The 25,428-nt window shown below is 46.5% G+C and overlaps 1 protein-coding gene across 2 annotated transcripts in view; it reads right to left on the bottom strand.

Annotated features, from left to right (window-relative positions):
- Window positions 1-11,578: 11,578 nt before the first annotated feature.
- Window positions 11,579-25,428, bottom strand: part of LOC140741344 (NGFI-A-binding protein 1-like) — a 64,550-nt gene continuing 50,700 nt past the window's right edge. For both annotated transcript variants that reach the window (XM_073071461.1, XM_073071462.1), the window contains exons 5-8: window positions 22,486-22,605; window positions 19,915-20,092; window positions 13,207-13,422; window positions 11,579-11,973 (exon numbers count right to left, since the gene is read on the bottom strand). In XM_073071461.1, coding sequence (XP_072927562.1) covers window positions 11,918-11,973; window positions 13,207-13,422; window positions 19,915-20,092; window positions 22,486-22,605 — 570 coding nt within the window. In that variant the 3' untranslated portion in view covers window positions 11,579-11,917. The remainder of the gene's footprint in view (window positions 11,974-13,206; window positions 13,423-19,914; window positions 20,093-22,485; window positions 22,606-25,428) is intronic.

Genomic DNA, 25,428 nt, shown 5'->3' with positions numbered 1-25,428 from the left:
GCGCACCCCGGCTCATGAAAACACATAACGTGTAACGCCCACCTCTTCCTCTGGGGGCGGGTGAAGAGTGAGCTACCCCCCCAGGGAGCTGTAATCTGGCCAAACCTACAGTGGGTGATTGTATCCCCGTCAAAGGCCAGGAAAGGCTGACCTATTTTGTGACATCTTCCAGGAAATGGATAGACAATGCAAACACCCCTTCATGTGTGTGTCCTAGACGTTGCCGCCAACACAATTGGAAAAAAATATAGATGAAACGTTAATCACCCAGTCTGCCCCGGAATGCTTTTCCCAATTTGAAGAATATCCCTAAGGATTACATCCCATTTTGTTTCCAATTATTCTATGTGCAACACCACTAGGTTGAATCGTCGTTTACTTTGACATTTCACTGAGAATTCAGGCAACTTGTCGGGCATCTTGTTGGACCAGTCAGATCCAAAGTAACGTGTTACATTTCTTAAGGCTCCCATGCCCATTGAGTAGACTTTTGAGTTTCATAATGTAAAGCTGGATTGAAAGGAAATGAGAAGCAAGCATACTGAAACCCATAAGTTCACAGGGCAGAGGGTGAGGGACTGGTAAGGAAATAGTTGCAGTGGCATTGATGTTTCATGCAGACATCCCACCTTGCAAAAACGAACTTCAGGAAGGTAGCACCACCACCCCGGCCCCCTGCAACCCCTGGTCGACCTCCAAGGGCGTATGTATACAGGACATGTATGCAGAAAATGTGACATTAAAATATGGACTTATCATAGAGTCGTTTTTTTAAATTCTATTACAACTTTAAGCATGTCTACAGGGAGTTTGGCCTCATCACGTAGGACATCAATAGAGTAGCTCCTTAGCAGCTAGCCAGCTAGTTTAAATAACGTTAGCTATGCCAATGAATGAACGAGACCTGTTAAACTCACCTCAACATGTCTTTTACAGTCATTTAACCCACCATGGGCAATAGAGAAGTCAGCCAGCAACACTGTCATTATTTTTGACCCCAATTAGGCAGGGGTACACTTTAGTGTAGTCTGGGGTGAAGTACATTTTATATTTTCTGCAGGACTCTAAACAAGGAAGGTGGGGAGAGAGAGAGAGAGAGATCTCAACTGTAAAGCCCGCCCACAGAGAAAAACATCCCCCCTCCCACATCCAATCTATCATGGTCTTTCAGTATTCGGTAAGTTTCAATGAGATAACCCCCTCCCCCACCAATTCTTCTGAACTCAGTCAAGTACCAGCCCAGACATTAACTCTCCTTGTGAATCTCCCTGGGACCTTCTCCAGGTCCAGGGACCAATACCAGCAACTAGGTAGCCCAATCCATGTGAACAGATAAATACAATGTAGTGTTAGAACCTTTCTAGGATTAAATAAAGTTAATTGCTGTGGATAAACTTGGTGGCTTTGAACTGTAGATACCTCAACTAAACCTTCAGATCCAGGATAGATATTGGTCAGCCAAAGGCAATGCCTTTCTTTGACTAGAAGTGAAATAGGTGGACTGTAGGGTTGCACAGAGGCTGTCTGCAGTTCCAGGGTTCAATCCTGGTCTTTAGTGCACTCTTTGTGGAGTTTGCATGTTCTCCCTATGACCATGTGGGTTTCCTCCAGGACCTCTACTTTTCCTCCTACATCTCAAGGACATGCTAATTGTTAGCTTAAGTGTGGAGGTCAGCAGGAGGTGTTGGTGGATGTGTGTGAGAAAATAGGCTACAGTGTACTGTAGTAAGCAGGGGAATTGAACTGTCCGGATGCTCTGCTAGTTAACATAGACTTGTTGGGCCAAATAGCCTCATTCCAATTTCATAACGAATAACGTAAACACCATGGTAGGCCATGGATCTGTGTGGATTCACATTTCAGTCATTGTATCATTGGTTGTGCACTAGGGGACAATAAGCTTAACAGTTGGGAATAGTGAATTCTTGTTTCTGCAGCACAGCAGCGAGGTGGGAGGGGCATGAGTAAGTCAAAGTGAGGCAAAGGGAGTTGCTGCAGGGTTAGTACCAGGCAGTGAAACTCCATAACAGGCTGAACTGGCCCGAGCCACAAACCGTAGACCAAAGCGAACTCATGCCTAGCTTCAGCTTCATAAAACTCCAGAACAGAAGCTTACCATTGAACATAGAAGGTAAAAACAGAACTGCATACAGCTCACAGAGAACATAGGTGCTGAAGCTTTACGATGGAAAAGGCTTACCTTACTCTATATATACACAGCGCATGCGCGGTGGAGATAGTGAGGAAAAGCAGATAAAAATAGTATAAGAGTAATGAAAACTTTGGATTGGGGAGCATTCATTCTCGGCTGAGTGACTCCGCTGTTGATGTCATCTTGTAATAAAGAGAGTTTGTTTCAAAAGAAAACCCCAGACTCCGTGTGAATTCTTTCTGAATGCTTCATCTCTATGTTAAACAGTGAATCCCCTACTTTTAAACAGTGGATCCTGGTTCTAGATCCTCTCACGAAAGTGTGCTCAGAATGTGTATGTGGTCTGGTGCTTAAGAGACAGATTTCTGAGCATCTGCAGGAGATCAGACCAAGAGGATTTGAGTCTAAAGAACTTACCATTTCATCATTGGAATAAATGCTATGAAGGGTGAGTTTGTCTGGACCAAGGGTTAATGAAAACTTCCAAAATTGAGATTCTGAGTCACGCTCATGTTACAGTAAGTGTCTAACCATCTGTTGAGATCATGGGCAGCAAGACAGAATAACTGACAGATACTGAACCACACTGGGACAAACATTAGGTAAACCTGCCAAACAAGTTTAATGTTACGTTTGCTAATCTCAAGAGTTCCTCTCAAAACAACATTCTGTGTGAAATAATTACAAGGTTAACAAAATCAAACCATTCACAGACATTAAAGAACATAAACAAGATTAAAACAGGGGCATGACTATGGCCTACATAGATAGATACTTTATTGATCCAAAAGGAAATTACAAAGCCACAATAGCATCACAAGTGCACAGATATACAAATATTAGAAGAGAATTATAAAGAATTACAAAAGTTACCCAAACACTCTAATAGGAGGGGGTCATCACTTCCCCAGCTATAGGTTGAATCATTATAGAACCTAAATCAATACTATGATCCCCTCCAAGCTGATCACCAAACTTCACCAGCTTGGTATCAGCTCATCCCTCTGTAATTGGACCTTGGACTTTCTGACTAACAGACCCCAATCTGTTAAGTTGTACAACCTCTCTTCCTCCATTCTCACCCTGAACACCGGCGTACCTCAAGGCTGTGTGCTGAGCCCTCTTCTGTACTCCCTTTTCACCTATGACTGCGTTCCTGTACATGGTTCTAACTCCATAATCAAGTACGCAGACAACACCATGGTGGTTGGCCTGATCAGAGGGGATGACGAGACGGCCTACAGGGACGAGGTCCAGCACCTGGCCGTGTGGTGTGCCGACAACAACCTGGCCCTTAACACCCAGAAGACCAAATAGATCATTGTGGACTTCAGGCATGCTAGGAGCCACACTCATGTCCCCATCTACATTAATGGAGCTGTAGTGGAGCGTGTATCAAGCTTCAAATATTTGGTGTCCACATTTCCGAGGATCTCACCTGGTCCCTGAACTCCTCCATCCTGATCAAAAAGGTGCAACAGCACCTTTATTTCCTGCGGAGCATCAAGAAAGCTCACCTCTGTCCCAGGATACTGACGGACTTTTACCGCTGTACCATTGAAAGCACACTCACCAACTGCATCTCAGTGTGGTATGGCAATTGTCCCGTATCGGACCGCAAAGCACTCCAGCGTGTGGTGAAAACTGCCCAGCGGATTATTGGCACCCAATTGCCCACCATTGAGAACATCTACCATAAATGCTGCCTGGGCAGGGTGAAAAGCATTATCAAAGATGCATCTCACCCTAACCGTGGACTTTTTACTCTCCTCCCATCCGGTAGGCGCTACAGGAGCCTCCGCTCCTGCACCAGCAAGCACAGGAAGAGCTTCTTCCCTGAGACTGTGACCCTGCTGAACCTCACATCACAGTGCTAAGCAGTATTGCACCCATATTGTACTGTCTCAGTATGTTTATATTTGTGTGCTCTAGCACTTACTTTTTATTCACAGTTATTTTGTAAATAACACTATTCTTTGCATTTCTGGTTAGATGCTAACTGCATTTCATTTGGCTTTGTATCTGTACTCAGCACAATGACAATGAAGTTGAATCTAATCTAATCTAATGGCCGAGGGTAAGAATGACCTCATATAGCACTCTTTGGAACAGCGCAGTTGTCTTAGTCTATTACTAAAAGTGCTCCCCTGTTCAGCCAGGGTGGGATGCAGAGGGTGAGAAATATTGTCCAGAATTGCCAGGATTTTCCGTAGGGTCCTTTGTTCTACCACAGCCTCCAGTGTGTCCAGTTTGACTCCTATAATAGAGTTTATTGAGTTTATTGAGCCTGTTGGCATCACCCATGCTGATGCCATTGCCCCAGCACACCACCACATAGGAGATTGTACTGGTGACAACAGACTGGTAGAACATGTGAAGGAGAGGCCTGCACACTCCAAAGGACCTCAGCCTGCTCAGGAAGTAGAGGCGACTCTGGCCCTTCTTGTACACAGCCTCTGTGTTGGTGTTCCACTCAAGTCCATCGTCCAGGTGCCCCCCCCCCCCCCAGGTACTTGTAGGTCCTCACCACATCCACGTCCTCACCATCAATAGTAACAGGGAGCAGTGCAGGCTTAGTCTTCCTAAAGTCCATCACCATCTCCTTTGTCTTACTGATGTTGAGCTGCAGATGATTCAGCTTGCACCATTTGACAAAGTCCTCCACCAGGGCCCTGTATTCATCCTCCCATCCTCCCTTTATACACCCAACGATTGCTGAGTCATCAGGGAATTTCTGCAGATGACATGACTCAGTGTTGTATCTAAAGTCTGAGGTATACAGGGTAAACAGGAAGGGAGCCAATACAGTCCCCTGTGGGGCCCCAGTGCTGCTTATAGCCATGTCTGACACACAGCTCTGAAGCTGCACAAACTGTGGTCTGCCAGTCAGGTAGTCCATTATCCAGGATACAATGGAAGTGCCAACCTGCATTGAACGGAGCTTTTCCCCCAGCAATGAGGCCTGTATGGTATTGAAGGCACTTGAGAAATCAAAAAACATGACCCTCACAGTGCTACCCTGCTTATCCAAATGGGGGTAGGCTCTGCTCAGCAGGTAGATGAGTGCATCATCGACTCCAATGTGCTCCAGGTAGGCAAACTGCAGGGGATCGAGGGCTGATCTGACCAGGGGTCAGAGATGAGCCAGGACCAACCTCTCTGGGGTCTTCATGACGTGTGAAGTCAGGGCCACTGGACTTTTGGTTGGCCCTTCTTGGGTCTGATCAAATGTACATTGTGGGGCCCTTGGAATATGGAGGCTTGGGGCAATTTCATCCAGTGTCTGACAGAAGAGATAAAAACAACTCCAGAGAGACCATCACTCTCTCCAGACACATCTGAGTGGAAATCGGCCAGTTACTATCTTCACACCCACTACCCACATGGAAAGACCAAGTGGGTGGGGTGCTAATCAGTAGCACAGGTATCAAATACAGCCTGGGCTGTGTAATATTTGTGTATAGAATCATAGGAAAGTACAGCACAGAAACAGGCCCTTTGGTCCATCTAGAATGTGCCGAACCATTTAAACTGCCTACTCCCATTGACCTGCACCGGGACCATAGCCCTCCATACCCCTCCCATCCACGTATCTATCCAAACTTCTCTTAAACATTGAAATCGAGCTGGCACGCATCACTTGCACTGGCAGCTCGTTCCACACAACCCTCTGAGTGAAGAAGTTTCCTCTCATGTTTTCCCTTAAATTTTCACCTTTTACCCTTAACCCATGATCTCTAGTTGTAGTCCCACCCACCCAACCTCAGTGGAAAAAGCCTGCTTGCATTTATCCTATCTATACCCCTCATAATTTTGTATATTTTTTATATCACAAATAGACTCAAGCTACTTGCCGCAAAGGGGGGGTCATGCAATGAGAAGCACCACAGTAGTGCAGTGGTTAACGCAGTACTTTTACAGCTTGGGTCATTAGCGGAGTTCAATTCCGGTGCTGTTCTGTAAAGAGTCTCTGCACGTCCTCCCCATGGAATGTGTGGGTTCTCTTCAGGTCTTCTGGTTTCCTCCCTCAGTCCAATGGCATACTGGGCAGGTTAATTGACCATTGTGAATTGTCCTGTGATTATCTTAGAGTAAACCGGGTTTGTCAGGGGATGCTGGGACAACATGGCTCAAAGGGCCGGAAGGGCCTAGTCTGTGCTGAATTACTAAATAATTAAAATCACTGAGTTAAAAAAGGCTAAAAAGCAACTTATTCAATCTGGTGCTTTGAATAAAGCCTCCACTACATTGGTGAGACCCAATGTAGATTGGGGGACAGCTTTGTTGAGTACCTTTGCTCTGTCCACCGCAAAAGGTAGAATTTTCCATTCCCATTCCAATGTGTCTGTCCATGGCCTCCTCTACTGCCACAATGAGGCTAAACTCTGGTTGGAGGAGCAACATCAATTTCCCTAACTTCTGGTATTTCTCCCCCCCTCCTTTTTTTCCATTCTCCATTCTGACTCCCCTCTCACCCCTTCTCTTCTCCTGACCTGCCCATCACCTCCCTATGGTTTCCCTCTTCCTTCCCTTTCTTCCATGGTCCACTGTCCTCTCCTATTAGATTTCTTCTTCACCTATTCCCTCCCAGCTTCTTCCTTCATCCCTCTCCCTCACGCACATTCCCTCTCACCTATCACCTACCAGCCTGTAATCCTTCCCCTCCCCCATCTTCTTATTCTGGCTTCTGCCTCCTTCCTTTCCAGTACTCATGAAAGCTCTTGGCCTGAAAAGTCGACTGTCTACTCCCCTCCATAGATGCTGCCTGACTTGCTGAGTTTCTCTAGCATTCTGTGTGTATGTGCTAGTCTGGATTTCCAGCATCTGCAGAATCTCTTGTGTTTATTACATTGTTCAATCCAAGCCTTGTGAGAATCACCCATAACTCTAGTGTCACAAAATTAAGATCACAGGGGGGAAATATTTATTTATTTATTTAGCTAAATTTAAAGTTGAGGCTCAAACTTGTGTCTCTTTATCAATAGTCCAGAACTCTGACTGTTAACCATGTACTATTGTGCTATTGTAGCCCTGATATCATTCACAGTGAGCTTAATCACGCAGAAACTTCAACTTCCTTTCTGACCCTTCGTTATGTGTCATAGTTCCCCTAATTCCATCTCCATCTGCCAGGGCCTCTCTCTCACTGATTATTCCAGCACAATCTAGGTTTCTGCCTTCACTCGGTCACTCATAGCTTGGCCTTGCCAACCTTGGCCTTGGCCTCACCCCCCTCCCATCCCATTCCCCCCCCCCAACATTCACACAGCACAGCGACAGTTTCAAAACCTTATCTGCTTGTCCATGGAGCCTACACAAAAATTCAGCCGCTTTGCACTCTCTGAAGGCAAGATGTGACACCATTTACATTTTCCACTCCACTTCTGAAAGTTATTTCGACTGAAATCAAAGAAATTTCAGTGGTGGAGATACAAGAGATAGATACAAAAATAGTTCAGAATGATAGAGAAATAAAGCACAGACACAAGTCCTTTGGCCCAGCAGGTCTGTGCTATCCTATTTACACTAAACCTGCACTATTTTATTTTCACCACATCCTCATTAGTTCACCCTGACATTCTACCACCAACCGACAGACTAAGGCAAATAACCCACCAACCTGCACATCCTTGGGACGTGGGAAGAAAATGGAGCGTCCAGAGGAATTGCTGCCTCTCAAGAGAGGGGAATGTGCAAACTCCACACAGACAGCACCAGAGGTCAGGATTGAGTCACTGGAGCTGTGATGTAGCAGTTCTACTTTCAGCAGTTAACATGCTGAGGGAAACAGCAAAAATGCAAAGAGAACTGAGGAAAGCCCAAGAAGGGGCAGGGATGGGAATGCTAATATGGGAGGAGTCTTGTGCGGAGCATAAATACAAGTGTGAACAAGCTGAACTGTTTCTGTAACAGACCTTTCCAGCCCAATGAGACCACGCCACCCAATTACGCCCACTAATTAATCTACTAACCTGTACGGCTTTGGAAACCAGAGCACCCGGAGGAAACACATGCGGTCACATGTTGAAAATGCAAACTTCTTACAGAGAGCAGCGGAATTGAAAAGGGTTGCTGGTCACCCACTCTTAAGAATTTCCTTTTTAAATTAATATTTCCTGGTTAATACTTCATCGCTATGTGCTCATCATTCCCTCATACAATTTAAGGTGGTACATAGGGCTCATATGACTAAGGATAAGCTATCTTGTTTTTATTCGGATATATCTCCCTACTGTGACAGATGTAATAATGGAGAAGCTTCATTAATTCATATGTTTTGGACTTGTTCGAATCTTGAAAAATATTGGAAGGAAATTTTCAAACTTTTTCCTTACTTTTTGAGTCAATGTTAAGCCTAACCCTCTGACGGCCCTATTCGGTATTGTTGCAGGACAAGATAGTAAGCTGAAGGCATCTGATTTACATATTTTTACCTTTAGCTCTCTTATAGTTAAGAGGATGCTTTTGTTTAAATGGAAAGATGTTTTTCCTCCTACTCATGCTCAATGGTTATGTGACATTATGTCATGTTTAGACTTAGAGAAGATTCGTTTCTGAATCTCGTCAAGACTTTCAAACATTGTGGGGACCTTTTCTGAATTATTTTGAAAACCTTCAATTCGTTGTTTAAACTCAGATGTTGGCTATTATTAATTTTTATTATATGAGAAGGTATTTTACCTTCTTTTCTCCTTAATGAACAGCTTCGGTCTTGGTAGGGGTTAGATTTTTTTTTGTAATAAATCAGTATAGTTCAATATAACTATTGATTAACTTATATGAATACAGGGTAATGAGACTTATTATGAACAGATATAATGTAATTGGTAGCTTTTTTAAAGTCTTTTTTGACCTTTTATATATACTTTCTTGACCTTTTATATATACTTTCTTGTACTCTGTGTTCTTCTATGTAGAAACTAATCAAAATATTGGAAAGCAAAATTAGTATTTCCTGAACCCTCAACCCTCTATTTTGTTATTTCTCAGTCTCAAGAATCTAACAGCCTCATCTAAAAAAAAACTTCATCCATGATTTGTTTTTGAGAAAATCCCATCGGATATGTTGGTGTTTCCAGATAGGTTTGCAATTCTGTCTTCAGTCTACGATGAGCTGACTGTGGAAATACACATACGTATTGCTGTGGTCTGAGAAAAAAGAAAAACTCTGCTCTCAGTCATGATCTCGGAGAAGCTCATTGATAATAGCTCAACAATATTTACTTGGAGTACTATGCTCAATTCTGGTCACCTCATGATAGGAAGCTTTAGAGATTGTGCAGAGGAGATTTACCAGGATGCTGCCTGGATCAGAGAATGCCTTAGGAGGATAACATGAGTGAGCAAGGGCATCTCTCTTTGGAGCAAAGGAGGATGAGAGATGACTTGATAAAGGCGTATATGATGATAAAAAGCATTGAAGAGGGGCCAGAGGACGTTCACGACAATGATTCTGGGAATGAAAGGGTTAACACATGCAGCGTGTTTGATGGCTCTGGGCCTGTACTCACTGGAGGTTAGAAGAATGAAGGGTGATCTCATTGAAACCTTTCAAATATTGAAAGACCTCGATAGAGTAGATATAGAGAGGATATTTCCTTTAGTAGGGGAGTCTAGGACTAGAGGGCACAGCCTCAGAATATTGGGATGTCCATGAAGAACAGAGATGAGGAGGAATTTCTTTAGTCAGAGGGTGGTAAATCTGTGGAATTCATTGTCATGGATGGCTGTGGAGGCCAAGTCATTGAGCATATTTAAAGCAGAGGTTGAAACGTTACAGGGAGAAGGCACAGGAAAATGGGGTTGTGATGGATAATACTGTATATCAGCCAGGATCAAATGCTAGAACAGACTCAATGGGCCGAGTTGCCAAATTCTGCCCCCATGTCTTATGGTCTTGTTGGAGTGGACAGACTGCACCCCCCCCCCCCCCCACGGTACCAATGGCTAATATGAGGTATAATTTTAAAGTGACTGGAGGGTTGTCAGAGGTTAACTTCTTTATACAGAGAGTGTGTGGAATACCCTGCTAGGGGTGGTGGTAGAGGCAGATACATTAGGGACATTAAGAGACTCTTAGATAGGTACATGGATCATAGAAAAATGGAGGGCTATGTGGGAGGGAAGGATTTGATTGATCTTGGGCTAATTTAAAATGTAAGCACACCATGGGCCAAAAGGGCCTGTGTTACGCTGTACTGTTCTATGTTCTATGTAATAATGGTGTTAAAACTCTCTGAAGACTGTCCTTTAAACAGGATCTTTCCCTTCCTATGTCTCTTGCGTGAATATTGTTAATCCCTGTGCAAACAAACCCTATTCCTACCATTGTCCAAATGGATAAAGCTGAAATCCCTATACCATTATCAAGGACCCCCAGCATCCAGGCCATGCTCTCTTCTTGCTGCTGCCATTGGGAAGGAGGTCCAGGAGCCTTAGGTCCCACACCACCAAGTTCAGGAATAGTTATTACCCTTCAACCATCAGGCTCCTGAACCAGCATGGATAACTCCACTCACCTCAACTCTGAACTGATTCTACAACTTATGGACTCACTTTCAAGGACTCTACAATTCATGTTTTCTATATTATTTATTTACTTATTTTTTGGGTATTTGCATAGATTGTCTTCTCATGCACATTGGTTGTTTGACAGTCTGTGTGTAGTTTTTCATCGATTCTATCGTATTTCTTTGTTCTATTGTAAATGCCTGCAAGAAAATAAATCTCAGGGTTGTATATGGTGGTGTAAACATAGTTCGATAATAAATTTACTTTGAACTTTGAATTATTTAGCCAACATACACAGTCCAGGAGCTCACGTAGAGACTGGCCAGCAGAGGGAGTGCCATCCCAATAGGAAAGGAATTGATGTTCAATCCCCAGTGTAATGGCCATCACTGTCTTGCACAAGAGTGCTGCAGGATCAATGCATCAAGTCAACAATCCACTATGGCTATGGATTCTCCAACTTCCAACACCATCATATTGCCTTCTAAATACACAAGGTTACCTAAGAGTGAGTTGTTACTCTTAAAAGGATTGTGAGCAACCCACACTGGCATCCACTCATCCTTCAGTTGACGTTCCACAGAAGGAGATCAGAGTTCACTCCTATTCAGTCTTTCACCAGTCCAGAGGTCTCAGCCTACTGATCCCCAAAAGCCTTTCCAGTAAAGAGTCACAGACCTGAAACATTGTCAATCCCTCTTTCTGCAGACCTGCAAGGCTCTTCCAGCAATTTCTATTTCAGCCTGTGCATAGATGTTGTATTGAGAAGAGCCAGTCTTCGTCAACACTGTCCCATACAGCACTGAAATTATATCATCAATCACAGCCTCCAAAGGCAAACACAGACTTAATGAGTCAAGTCAGGAGAAGGGCTGTGGGAAACAGAAGACTTGATCCACCATTAAGCACCAAATGTCACAAAGCAGTAAATATTTATTGTGTTATTGCTGTTTGAAACCGGACAATCACAGTATGACATACAGGTACAGAGAAAAAAAAGCGCAAAACATTAATTCCTGAAGTTTTGTGTAAAAATAGAACAAAATGTCACTAATTGTTTGGATGCTGGTTTAGCAAACATCAGTACAGAAATAGCTTTGAAATACTCCAAGCTCCTCAAAGTTATGCAAGTTAAAAAAAAATGACTTTGTTTATTTAGAAAAAAAAGAATAAATACTTTTGTACCTGAATGAATTTAAAAAAGAAACCTAAGTCATTACGTTTTTTAAAAATGACTAGTTACTGTTGAAAGGTTCATGAGATGCGGTTTGATGTGATGTCAGATTCCTCTTTGTAATTATCTTCATCCTCTGCAATGAGAAAGAAAAATGACCAGTTAGAGCACAATAGTGGCAAAAAGGAATTTTACTTTGGGGTTACACCCCATTCCCACCACAACTTACTTCTTCATGCAGTCGACCTTTCATAGTAAATACTGCAAAACCCAGTGCACCATTTACACCTGAATATAAGTCATTTCCTCTGTTTGGTGATTTTAAAAAATCATTTCTTTTGTGTTTAACTTTTCACCAATTAATACCACATCAACCATGAAAAAGCAATTGGAGTTTCACAGCAGTGTTTATTCTATTAATAACCTCCTGTGTTATGTTTTGCAATTTCATTGCTTCAGATACCATTTATTAAAATGTAAACCAAAAGAAATGACAATGCTGATTGTGCAACACACACAAAATGCTGGAGGAACTCAGCAGGTCAGGCAGAATCCATGGAGGGAAATAAATGCTGCCTGAAACATCGACTGTACTCTTTTCCATAGATGCTACCAGCATTTTGTTCCTCCAACATTTTGTGAATGTTGCTCAATATTTCCAGCATCTGTATAATCTTGTGTTCATAAAATGCAGACTGAGTGGCATCTGTAATAATTCAGTAACCAGACAACAACAATACAAAACTCACTGGCATGGTCAAAGGAAACTTGTGAAGAGGAACCTGTAAGGATCAGTGAATTAATGACAGATTAAAGGAAACATTGTGGTAAACAAGCCCAGTGCATTGAATTTCTGGACAGCTAACTTAAACTTCTATTGACAGGTAAACCTGACTGAATGGAATAATATAATTCTGGAATAAGCAGCTAGTATAAGTAATAGTGAACACAAAACTGCCCGAAATTATATAAAGAAAACACCCAGTTAATGAAAGTCCTTTATGTACTAAAGTTGGCTTCCTTACCTGGTCTGGCTTATATGTCCCTTGGATTTGATAGTATCTACCAAACTATTTAGGACATTAAGAACTAGGGCAATAAAAACCAGCATTGTCCACTCCCCATTCTCTGTCTAGTGATGGCTGCTGTACGGTGGGGAGGTGGGGGAGGTACCGGCAGGAGGTACAGAACTGGATCTCTGGGGAACAAAGCGATGAAAATGTAGAAGGGTGGATTAGTTCAGCTGACAACACAAAGGTTGGTGGAGCTGTAGACAATGTAGAGGGCTACCCCAAGTTTTACTGTATGGATTATGACTACATATCCCTGCCGATGATCTGGATCACAGTGCGGACTCTGCATGACTCACCGGAGAAGGCCTCTTGCTTGATCCTAGGGCTGATCCTCTCCACCTCCTCTGTGCTCGGTGAGGCATGCTGCTGAGCCACCCGCAGCCCCTCATCGATCAGCGCCAGCTGGATCATCTGCTTGGTTTTGCTCTGGCAGGGTCTGAAGGTGCTGGGGATGTCCGAGGGGCAGGGAGATGGTGCTAGACTAGAGTTTGAAGTCATATCCTCAGACACATCTGTAGGAAAAAGGGAACTTTACAAAACATTCTCGTTCGCACTGAAGTCAGGCTGCAAAGTGAAGGTCACCTGCTTTCTCTCCTGTAGCAGCCATCATAACTGGGAAATGGCTCTCACTGATACCAGAGGACCCTCCCCTCCCCAACAGCATGCAGGAGTACATTCATATGCTGCAACAGCTCAAGGAGCTGGCTCACCAAGGGCAACTAGGGAGGGAAAATAAAAGCTGACCTTGCCAACAATCTTGTCAAAACTTCTCATCTAGTGATATTCCATTCCTCCCTTGATACACTTGCTATGGATGAGTGCTGGAAGATTGCACCTACCTCAGGTCTGTTTATACCTTTGTATTTGCTAATGGGACATGTGGGGATATGTACTGGTGCAATGCATGCCTACTGCAGATTAGAACTGCTTGCAGTTAAGCTGCGTACCAGCACACTATTTACAGGGAGGATGTGGTTTCATATGACAAGCCCAAGGACATTGGCGCATAATAAAAATAACACTTAACTAAACAGATGCTTAAGATCCCACATGCCAATATGGGGTTTTTTTTTTAAGCAATTTCTTGGCCGGCCTTGCTTGCTGGGGTGTGGCCTGTACCTGGGCTGAGGAATAATCTTTCCAATTCTTGGTCTTTGCTGTAAGACACGGTTCCCTTGGAGGCTGATGTATCGCTAGCTCACACAATGCCTCCACACCGTATGGGGAATGCAATCTGAAAATCAGCAGAAATGAAGGGAGGAAGTGGTGGCTCCACCACTCAGTCCTGTTCATGGCTAGTCTTGCTGCTCTATCCCCGTATCCCTTGATTCTGTTAATATCTAGAAATCCACAAATCTGTTCTGAATTGTGTCAATGGCTGAAGCTCTTTCAGTCATAAACAGTTCATTCCTTAGTTTGACACCATAACCTCTAGTGTAGACTTATCATTTCGGGAAAATGGCTGCACTCTTCTCCCCTGCCCCGTCAAGCAGAGGATCCAAAAACTCTATCTCGGTATATGTGACAATAATAAACCAATTCCAAGAACCTTTACACATTTCAGTGGGGTCACATCTCAATCCTCTAAACTCTAAGTGGAGCCCTTGTCTACTCAATCTCTCCACATATGACAGATCTGCCATCTGACGAACCCAGCTGGCAATCTGGCAGTCTGCTCATCTCTCTCTATAGCAGGTATTTATGTTTTACGGGAAGGAGTCTGTGTGTGGTCCCACCAAAACTCTCTATAATTGTTACAAGCATTTATTTCATCCTAGGAAGTGGTGTTTTACTCTTTCACCTAGCTCAAGGACAGCTTCTGCCCCACTGTTAGAAGACAATTAAATGGTTCCCTAGTGTGATAAGATGGATCTTGACCTTACAGTTTACCTCCTTATGATCTTACCTGCACTGTTTACCTGCACTGCACTTTCTCTGTAGCTGCTACACTTTATTCTGCATTGTTACTGTTTTACCTCATTCTTCCTCAGTGCACTGTTCAATTAATTAATTGATCTGTATAAAAAGAATGCAAGACAAGCTTTTCACTGTATCTTTGTGCATGTGACAATAATAAACCAATACAATCTGTTTTTACATCCATTCCAACAAATATCAGTGGCAATGAGGATCTCCCAACCCTCCACGGTTCTGATGGCTTAATCTTCAAAGCCAGGGACTCTCACCCCTCCCATAACCCACTGACTCTGGTCTGCTGGTTGTTGTCTCCATTCCCATCCCACCGCACCCCACCCCCCAGTCCAGGATTCACCCCTCTGCAGCCCCCTCCCCACTTATCTGGATTTTTTTCACATCATCTTGGAAAGTCGATAGGACACTTCTTGCCATGTCCCAGGGAACGTCAGTGCTCCCCCCAGCAAGTAGGTGGGGAGAATTGCTGCCACTTGCCCAGACTTGATCGTCAGTCACACCCGGCATAGCCACACCTCCACAGTACTATTCCAAACAAGGACCCTACTCCATTACTACCTCCCATCAAAATCTCACCCCCAATCCCCAACCTGTCCAAATGCCAACCCACTCATAAACCCAAAAGGGCCCCACCATGCAAGCACACAACACACCTGTCTCTTAAAAGTCTGAATGGCAAATCCTACTCTTATTTCTTACCTACTTATGATTACTCTTCTAAAATGAGCTTCAGGATGCAGGACTTAACCTGATGTCTCTCTTCCAGTTGTCCACTGATTGGCAGTTATTAGCATTTATTAGAAATTCATCTACTCATCTACGAAATTCCCACTTTTGAGGAATCACTGAATATTCAACCGTGGAAGGCTTCTCAGCCTAAATATAACTCCAACAAGCAGTCTGTGCTCACTGAACAGAATAACAGAGTCCCCTGGTACGCAGGAACATGAGAAAGTGGTCAGTTCCAAGCTACTGGAAATCCACTTGTCCAACCCCCACAATGCCATTTCTCAAGCCAGCATCAAATTTGTCAGTTAAACTGAAATCTAGCAGATGATAAAGCACCCTCAGACTCAATCAACCTATGACATCATTTGTGATATTTTCAGTAAATGGCAACAACAACTTAGAGTGCTGCTAATTAAAATAAAACTTGTGAGGTGGAGGAGAGGGAGGGAGAAGGGCAGAGACGTATAGGGAGAAGGGAAGGAAGTAGCAGGGGTTGGCAGTTGGGGGTGTGGGAGGAGGGTGAGGAAAGAGAGGGGTAGTGAGCATGGTGAGAGTAGGTGGAGGAGCAAGGATGAAGGGCATGAGGAGGTGGGTTTGGGGGGGTTTGAACAGGGGGTTGAGGGGGGTTTGGAGAGATTCTGATAGTGGTTGAGGAGGGGTGTGAGGATGGTGAGTGAGGAGGAGGTGGGAGGTTTGAGGGGGGTTTGAAAGGGTTTTTGGCAGGTGAGGATGGGTGAGGAGGGACTTGTGGGGGTTTCAGGGGGTGAATGAGGAGGAGGGGGTGTGAAGGGGTTTGAGGGGGTTTGAGAAGGTGTTTGAGAGGATGTTTGATGGGGCTTTGTGGGGGGGCTGAGGGGGAGGGGGGAGTAGGTGAGATAGAGTGGGTGTGAGGAGATGGGGGAGTGAACAGGTGGGGGTGAGCAGGTGGAGGAGTGAGGAGAGGTGTGAGGAGGGTTTTGAGGGGGGATTGAGGGGCTTGAGGGAAGAGTGTGGAGGGGTAGTAGTTTGAAAGGTGGTTTGGTGGGGGGGTTGAGGGGGCTTTTGATGGGGCTTGAAGGGGTTGAGAAGGAGAGGACTGTGGAGGACGGGAAGAGTCGGAGAGGTAAAGTGCAGGGTGTGAGGTGCTGGGGTGTAAGGAGGTGGGTGTGGGAGGATGTTTGGAGTGAGGAGGTGTGGGAGTGAGGAGGAAGGGGAGAGAGGAGGATGGGGAGTGAGGAGGAGGGGGAGTGAGGAAGTAGGGGAGAGGAGGGTGAGTGAGGAGGAAGGGGTGAGGAAGAGGGGCGAGGTGGAGGGGCTAAGGAGGTATTTGAGTAGGGGCGAGGGGGGAGTGAGGAGAGGTGTGAGGAGGGTATGAGGAGGGGGAGTGAGGTAGTGGGGAGGAGGGGTGTGAGGAGGAGGGGAGTGAGGTGGTGGGGAGTGAGGCGGTGAAGTGAGGAGGAGAGGGTGAGGTGGAGTGGTGAGGGGGGTTTGAAGGGGTTGGTGAAAAGGTGAGGAGGAGGAGTGAGAAGGGGGTGAGGAGGTGGAGGGAGTATGAGGATGGCAGGTGTGTGAGAGGGAGTGAGGAGGAGGGCATGAGGGGGTGAGGTGGAGTGGGTGTGAGGAGGTGGGAGAATGAGGAGGGGTGAGGAAGTGGGTGAGAAAAGATAGGGTGTGTTGGAGAGTTTGAGGTGGAGTAGTGAAGGGGAGGGTATGAGGAGGAGGGGAGGTTTGAGGTGAGGGGAGTTCGGAGGGGGCGTTAGGGGTAATGTGGAGCAATAGTGGTTTGAGGGGTGGTTTGGGGAGTGTTGAGGGGGTTGAAGAGTTGAGGTCTGTGGAGGAGGGGGTGAGTCAGAGAGGGTAAGGAGGATGGCGTGACGTGCTGGGGTGTGAGGAGGTGGATGTGTGAGAGGGTGGGGAAGAGGAGGTGGGGAGTGAGGAAGTGGGGGAGTGAGGAGGTGGAGAGAGGAGCGGGGTGAGGAGGAGGGAGTGAGGTAGAGTGGATGAGGTGGAGAGAGTGTGTGGAGGGAGTGTGAGGAGGGCAAGTGTGTGAGTAGGGTGGGTGTGTGAGGGGAAGTGAGGGGGGAATGAGAGGGGGATGATGAGGTGAGTGAGGGAAGTGAAGAGGGAGGTGAGGGAGTAAAGAGGGGTGTGAGGAGGGGTGTTAGAAGGAAGGGGCGAGGTGGAAGGGTGAGGTGGAGGGAGTGTGAGGGCAGGTGTGTGAGGGGAGTGAGAAGGGGAGGTGAGGAGAGGGAGGTGAGGGGTTGAGAGGTGTGAGGAGGGGTCTGAGGAGGAGGGGATGTGGGAGGAGGGTGAGGAGGAGGGGTTGAGGTGGAGAGGGTGAGGTAGAGGAGGTGAGGTGGAGAGGGTGAGGAAGGATTTGAATAGGGGTGAGGAGGGGGTGTGAGGGGGTTGTGGGGGCTGATGGGGGTAGAGCAAGGGCTGGGGGGATTTAATGGGGTTAGGTGGCTTGAGGCGGTTGAGGAGGGGGAGTGAGGAGGGGTAGGGAGCAGAGGTGTGAGGAAGAGGGTTTGAAGAGTGTGACGTGTAGGGTGAGCAGGTGGGTTGAGGGTGAGGTTTAAAGGGGGTGAGGAGAGATGTGAGGAAGTGTGTGAGGAGGTGTGTGAGGTGATATGTGAGGAGGGGTTGAGGGGCTTGACGGGGAGTGTGGAGGGATAGTGGTTTGAGGGGTGTTTTGGTGGGGGGGTTGAGGGGGGTTTTGAGGGGTGCTTGAGTGGTGCTTGAGGGGTGGTGTGAGGAGGAGAGGTCTGTGGAGGAGAGGGTGAGTCAGAGAGGGTAAGGTGGAAGGCGTGAGTTGCTGGGGTGTGAGGAGGTGGGTGTGTGAGATGGTGGGGAGTGAGGTGTGGAGTTAGGAAGTGGGGGAGCGAGGGGGTGGGGGAATGAGGAAGTAGGGGAGTGAGGAGGTGAGGGAATGAGGTGAGGGGGTAAGGAAGAAGGGGTGAGGTGGAGGGGATGTGAGGAGAGGGAATGAGTGGGATTGAGGGAAGTGAGGAGAGGGAGGTGAGGGGACAATGAGGGGTGTGAGGAGGAAGGGGTGAGATAGAGTGGAAGGTGTGAAGGGAGTGAGGAGGGGGTGTGGGGAAGGGTGAGGTGAAGGGGGTGAAGAGGTGAGTTGAGGGAGTGTGCGAGGAGGGTTTGAGGGGAGTGTGGAGGGGTAGTGGTTTGAGGGGTGTTTTGGTGGGGGTTTGAGGGAGGTATTGATGGGGGCTGAGAAGGAGAGGTTTGTGGAGGAGGGGGTGAGTCAGAGAGGGTAAGGTGGAAGGCGTGAGGTGCTGGGGTGTGAGGAGGTGGGTGAGTGAGATGGTGGGGAAGAGGTGGGGGAATGAGGAAGTAGGGGAGTGAGGAGGTGGAGTGAGGGGGAAGAAGGAGGGGTGAGTAGGGGGAGTGAGGAGGAGGGGTGAGGAGGAAGGAGTGTGGAGGAATGGGTGAGGTGGAGGGGGTGAGAGGAGGGAGTGAGAGAAGGGAGTGTGAGGAGAGCAGGTATGTGAGGGGAAGTGAGGAGGGGGAATAATGGGGAGTGAGGAGGGGAGAGAGGAGGAGGGGTGAGGAGGAAGGGGCGAGAAAAAAGGGATGAGCTGGAGGGAGTGTGAGGAGGGCAGGTGTGTGAGGGGAAGTGAGGAGGGGAGTGAGGAAGAGGAGTGAGGAGGAGGAATGAGGAGGAGTGAGGAGGGGAGCTGAGAGGGAAGTGAGGAGAGGGTGGTGAGAGGGGTATGGAGGGGTGTGAGGAGGAAGGGGTGGAATAGAGTGGGAGGTGTGTGATGGGAGTGAGGAGGGGTGTTAGGAAGGGTAGTGTTGACGGGTAGTGGTTTGAGGGGTGGTTTGGGAGGGGGTTGAGGAGGAGAGGTCTGTGGAGGAGGGGGTGAGTCGGAGTGGGTAAGGTGGATGGTGTGAGGTGGTGAGGTGGAGGGCATGAGGTGCTGGGGTGTGTGGAGGTGGGTGTGTGAGGGGGTGGGGAGTGAGGAGGTGTGGGAGTAGGAGGGGGAATGAGGAAGTGGAGGAGTGAGGAGGGGGATTGAGGAGGAAGGGTGGTGAGGAGGAGGGCCTGAGGAGCAGGGGCCCAATGATTCCTGAGGCACTTTGACCAACATTTTCCTTTGAACTATGTTTGCTGATCACTCACTGCCATCCACCAGATTTTGTTTGCTAAAACTCGATAGTGTATTGTGTGGTTCACTTGCTTCAAGGGGCCCTGTCCTGCTACAAGTGCTTCTTTTCTGCCTCTGCTACACTGCAGGCCACAAACCTGCTTCCTGCTAAACTGTGTCAGAGCAGCCGAGAGCTGTAGCTCTCTCAGAGGTCTGTCTGCAGCTGCACTGGGCCCGGGCGGCGCAATGGATCAAACTCACCATCACCGCTCCCTTCAGACATTCCGCCATCTTCCTCCTCCACCTGCTGCATCCCCAGCAGGGACAGGCTGCGCGCCTTTGCCGAGAAATACTTGTCCGACCGCTTCTGCTTCTTGATGAGGTCATTCTGCTCCTGCATTAGTGACAGCTGCTCTGTGGTGACCTTCTCTAGTTCCAGCTGAGATGTTCCACGGAGTGAGAGAGAGAAAGGAGAACAAGGCTAACAGGACTGAGGAGTGAATGAACCAAAAAGAGAGCATGTAGCATCACTCTGGGCCTTCAATCAATCTGCTGGAGGAACTCAGTGGGTTGAGCAACACCTGTAGAGGAAAAGGAATTGTCAATGTTTTGTGTTGAAATCCTGTATCGTGACTCCCAATACAGGGTTTCAACCTGAAACACTGACAATTCCTTTCCTCACACAGATGCTGCTTGACCCAATGAGTTCCTCCAGTAGACTGACTGTTGCTCCAGATTCCAGTGTGTCTTGATCACTCTGAGCCGATCATGCAAAACAATTCAAAAAATATAATTCACATTCTCAGGAATGGTGGGAGAGGGGGGTTGCAATTAGCTGCAGATGCAACACCATTTGCTTTCCTGGATGAAGGCAGCACAGACAGCACCTCAACATCATCCAGGACAACAAAGCCCTCTCTACGGTCCCCCTTCACCACCCTAAAAACCTGACTTCTCTATCACCAGCACGCAGTCCATGAAGGTCTCCATAAGGCCTGTTCAAAAAATAAGGAAACCCAGACTTTTCACCCTTTATCAATGCGCAAAATGTCATCACACTGATAAACTATTTCTTACAGCCTCTCCATTACTTACACTTCTTGCTTTAAATCTGAGTGAGAACATAGAACAGTACAGCACAGTACAGGCCCTTCAGCCCACAATGATGTGCTGGCCTTTAACCTACTCTTGGATCAATCTAGATTCCCTCCCACATAGCACTCCAGTTTTTCTATCATCTCTGTGACTACGACTTTCTTAAATGTATCTGCCTCTACCTCCACCCTCGGCAATGAGTTCCATACACCCACCACTTCCTGTGTAAGAAAAGTCTCTGGTTATCCATTCGATCTATGTGTCTTATCATCTTGTACACCTCTATCAAGTCACGTCAACTGTTTACTCTTTTCCATAGATGCTGCCTGGCCTGCTGAGCTCCTCCAGCATTTTGTGTGTGTTGCTCGGATTTCCAGCGTCTGCAGATTTTCTCTTGTTTGTGAGCCCTCATCCCCCCCTCGCTCCGGAGAGAAAAGCCCGAGCTCGCTCAACCTATCCTCATAAGACATGCTCTCTAATCCAAGCAGCATCCTGGTAAATCTCCTCTGCACTCTCTTGAAAGCTTCCACATCCTTCCTATAATGAGGTGATCAATACTCCAAGTGTGGTCTAACCAGGGTTTAATAGAGCTGCAACTATACACACACACACTTTTATACATGTACCAGCAGGTTCCCCTCAAGTTACACACCACCTTGCCCTTTCCTTCACTGTTGTTGGTTCTAAACCCTGGGACAGAACCCCTGAGAACATAGAGCACTACAGTGCAGAAACAGGTCCTTCAGCCCATTCTGAACTGTTGTCAGGGGAATAGCTCCACTACAAGGCTGCATTGAATCAAGGCAGCTCATTACATCTTCCACAGGCAGGCGGCGATGGGAAACATGCCCCACATCCCAGAAGATGAATAATCAAATACAGAGTTCACAAGCATCACAATGACAGAGAATAAAAGAGGATTTTTTGCTTCCATTTCTTTGACTTAATTAGTATTTGATTTCCCTGCTCTCTTGTCATCAAATACTTACATTCCTGTAGTGATTTCCAAGTCTGCTTCAGGAGGTTCCAAAACACTTTACAGCCAATGAAGTAGTTCTAAAGTGTCAACACTGTTGTAATGCAGGAAGCAGAGTGGCCAACTTGAGCCCAGCAACATCCCAACATGAGAAAGACTTGACAATTCAAGTCCATCAGTCCGACTGAGAGATCAATACTGACCCAGAGACAACTCCCTTGCATTTTATTTTTTGTAATTACCTCTGCCTGAGAGGGCAGACTGGGCCTTTGCTTAAAGAAAAGAAGAAGCTTGTGACAGTCACATCACCAAAGAACGTATAAGAGTACAGCACAGTTACAGGCCCTTCTCCAAGATCATTCTAATCCTTCCCTCACTACATAGGCCTCCATTTTACTTTCATCCATGTGCCTATCTAAGAGTCTCTTAAATATCCCTAATGTATCTCCCTCTATCAACACCCTGATATGGACCCACCACACTCTGTGTAAAAACCTACCTCTGACATCCCCCCTTTCCCATACTTTCCTCTAAACACCTTGAAATTATGCCCCCTCTTATCAACCATTTCTGCCCTGCTGGAAAACCATAAACTGGCTGTCCACTCTATTTATGCCTCTTGTTATCTTATACGACTCTATAAAATCACTTTCTTTGCAAGGGTCTGGGATCATCGACCAATTAGCCACCTCAAGAGACTGCAGGGTTATTTTATGCCCCTGAAGGTATTTTCAGTGCAGCGTCACAGAATAGAAATGTACCTGCAGTTCGTGCACCTCGGACACGTTGTGACTCAGCTCCTCGTGCATAATCTTGGACTTGAGGGCTTCCTGTTTCTGGTAGATGCTGGTCAGTATGGCCTGAATTTCCAGCAGCCGCTCCTGTGCGGGAGAGAAATAAAACACATCAGATTTTGGATTTATTTATCACATGTACATTGAAACATACAGTGAAATGTGTCGTTTGTGTGAACAAGCAACACACCCAGGGATGTGCTGGGGGCGGCCTGCAAGTGTTGCTACACATTCCGGTGCCAACATAGCATGCCTGCGATGTTCATTGGAATTCAAGCAGCAACAAGGACAACAACAGAACTAAACAGGACAACAACAGCAAAGCAAGCCCCTTTCCCAACCCTCTCTCACACACACAGGCAGAGACCTCCAACCCCTCGACAGGCCACCTCTGGGCCTCCAGTCCTTGGCCCCTGACTCAAACCCACAGACATCAGTTCTCCAACCTCCTTCATACAACTTCCAAGGCAACCTAGCCAAGGGTCAGCATTTGCTGTTGAGTTTACACCTGAGAAAAGAGACCTGCATCTATATAGGACCTTCCACAACCTCAGGCAGTCCCTAAGCTGTCCACAGTTAATGAAGTACTTTAAGTATGGCTATTGTTATGACTGAGGATACCTGCCTGTGAAAATACAGCAATCACCTACAAACACCAAAAGGATAGTTAAATGACATTGATGATTTGAATGAGAGATAAACATTGTTCAAAATACTGATGAGAAATACCTCTGCTCTTTTACATCCACCTGAGAGAGCATAGAGACAAACAGCCCAGAAACAGGCCCTTTGGCCCATAAGGTCCATCCAGCCACTATACCGACCTACACCAATCACTTTTACCTGCATCAGGTATGACGACTTAAGTATTTGTCCAGATTCTTGTTAAGGAGGTCTCAAGTTTATTCTCTCATTCTATTGTTGGCACTTCCATGGTGCACTCGGCCTAGTTTGTGATGCTTGCCTCTCTTGAGAAAGACATGATCTTCTGATGAAAGGTACTCGACCTGAAACATTGACTGCGTTTCCCTCACCATTGATGGTATCTAACCTGTTGAGTGTGTCTCGCACTCTCTCTCTTTCAATCGCTGACCCAGAGTTGAGAAGCAGCCAGTTGAGCTGGCCTACAGTCTAATCAGTGACTGAGGCTGGTGAGCATTTCTCCAGAGGATTATGCATATTAGCACCTGGGTTACGCTTGTTCTTTTCTCATGCAATCAGTTTGCTTTGAAGACTACAGAGTAAAAGTCCCTGTGGTTTAGCTGGTAAATGCAGAAAGGTGTAAAGTTCAGTGTGGAAACAGGTCTTACAGCCTACCAAGCCAATGCAGACTAGCAAGAACACACTTACACCAACCCCATTTCTCACACCCAGCACATTGCCATCAATTCCCCCACGATTCTACCACTCACCTACATACTGGGGCTAATTTACAAGTGGCCAATTAACCTGCCCACGAGCTTGTCCTAGGGATGTGGGGGGAAACAAGAACACCCTGGGTAAACCCACACAGTCACAAGCAGGAACGTGCAAACTCTGCACAGACAGTGTGAGGGGGCAGCTCGACCAGCCAGGCCATTGTGCTGCTGACAATTCCTGGGCTGAATTAGCTCACCTCAGGCAAGGCAGGGAGTCACAAGCAGTCCCCACATTACACACAGGTGAACATCAATAGGCAGTCTCTTGAGCCATTCAAAAAGAACACAACTTACTAACCATAATCGGTACATCTTTTTGGACTGTGGGAGGAAACTGGAGCACCCGGAGGAAACCCATCTGATAATGGGGAGAACGTACAAACTCCTTACAGATAACAGCAGAATTGAACCCCAATCTTCCCATCACTGGTGAAGTAAGGTGTTACACTTAACCGCTACACTACTGTGACATTTCTTTTTATTTCAGCCTTGAGTGGCCCACCTTTACTTAGTGACTTAGGACTCCTTAACCAATGGAAACATCTTCCCAGTTTGCATCCTGTCCACCGATCTAAGAACTTTATATGGTTGGATGGGGTCCTCTGGCGGACAGGTAGACCCCTCACCTGACACACCCATCATCCCAGGAACCACCTTGTGGATCTTCTCTGCAATCCCTCTACAGTTTGTTTTGAAGGGAAAGAGACCAAATGGTAATCAATACTCCAGGTGGGGAAGTTTAGTGCTTCTAAGTAGCAGCCAGGAGGTTGGTAGGCAGACATGATACCCTCGGACATTTCTGTATGGATATTGAGCAAGAGGAGCTGGCCAATGTTTATCCCTCAATGAAGACACAGTAACTGGTTATTTATCAGGGATTATTTGGGGGATCTTGCTGTGCACACAGCTGCCAGCTTTGGTCCAAAGTAATACAGGCTGTGCTTGTCTGTGAGAACACTAAGGATGTATATAGATGACAAAGCCTGCAAGCAGCATGGGCTTCTATAAGTATCATGAGACTACAGGAGAAAGCAAATCTCCGACTATTTATGTGATGAGAGATAATCCCAGATGCAATGTGAGGAAACACATCCCCGTGTTGTTTTTGCAGCTACACTTGGCACTGCACAGCCAACGCCCATAGGACCCTGCACACTGGCCTTTCTCATCACCTTAAATAGAGCACAGATTCACAGAGTCATAGAGAAGTACAGCACAGAAACAGGCCCTTTGGCCTATCTAGTCCATTCTGACCCATTTAAACTGCCTACTCCCATTGACCTGCACCAGGACCATAGCCCTCCATACCCGCTACCACCCACAGAAACATAGAAAACCTGCAGCACAATACAGGCCCTTTGGCCCACAAAGTTGTGCCGAACACGTCCCTAAATTACTAGGCTTACCTATAGCCCTCTATTTTACTAAGCTCCATGTACCGATCTAAAAGCCTCTTAAAAGACCGTATTGCATCCGCCTCCACGACTGTTGC

The sequence above is a fragment of the Hemitrygon akajei genome, chromosome 18 (genome assembly GCF_048418815.1).
Source record: "Hemitrygon akajei chromosome 18, sHemAka1.3, whole genome shotgun sequence".
Taxonomy (NCBI): Eukaryota; Metazoa; Chordata; class Chondrichthyes; order Myliobatiformes; family Dasyatidae; genus Hemitrygon; species Hemitrygon akajei.
The sequence above is the reverse complement of the archived record's forward strand: the minus strand, read 5'-3'. Positions and strand labels throughout refer to the sequence as shown.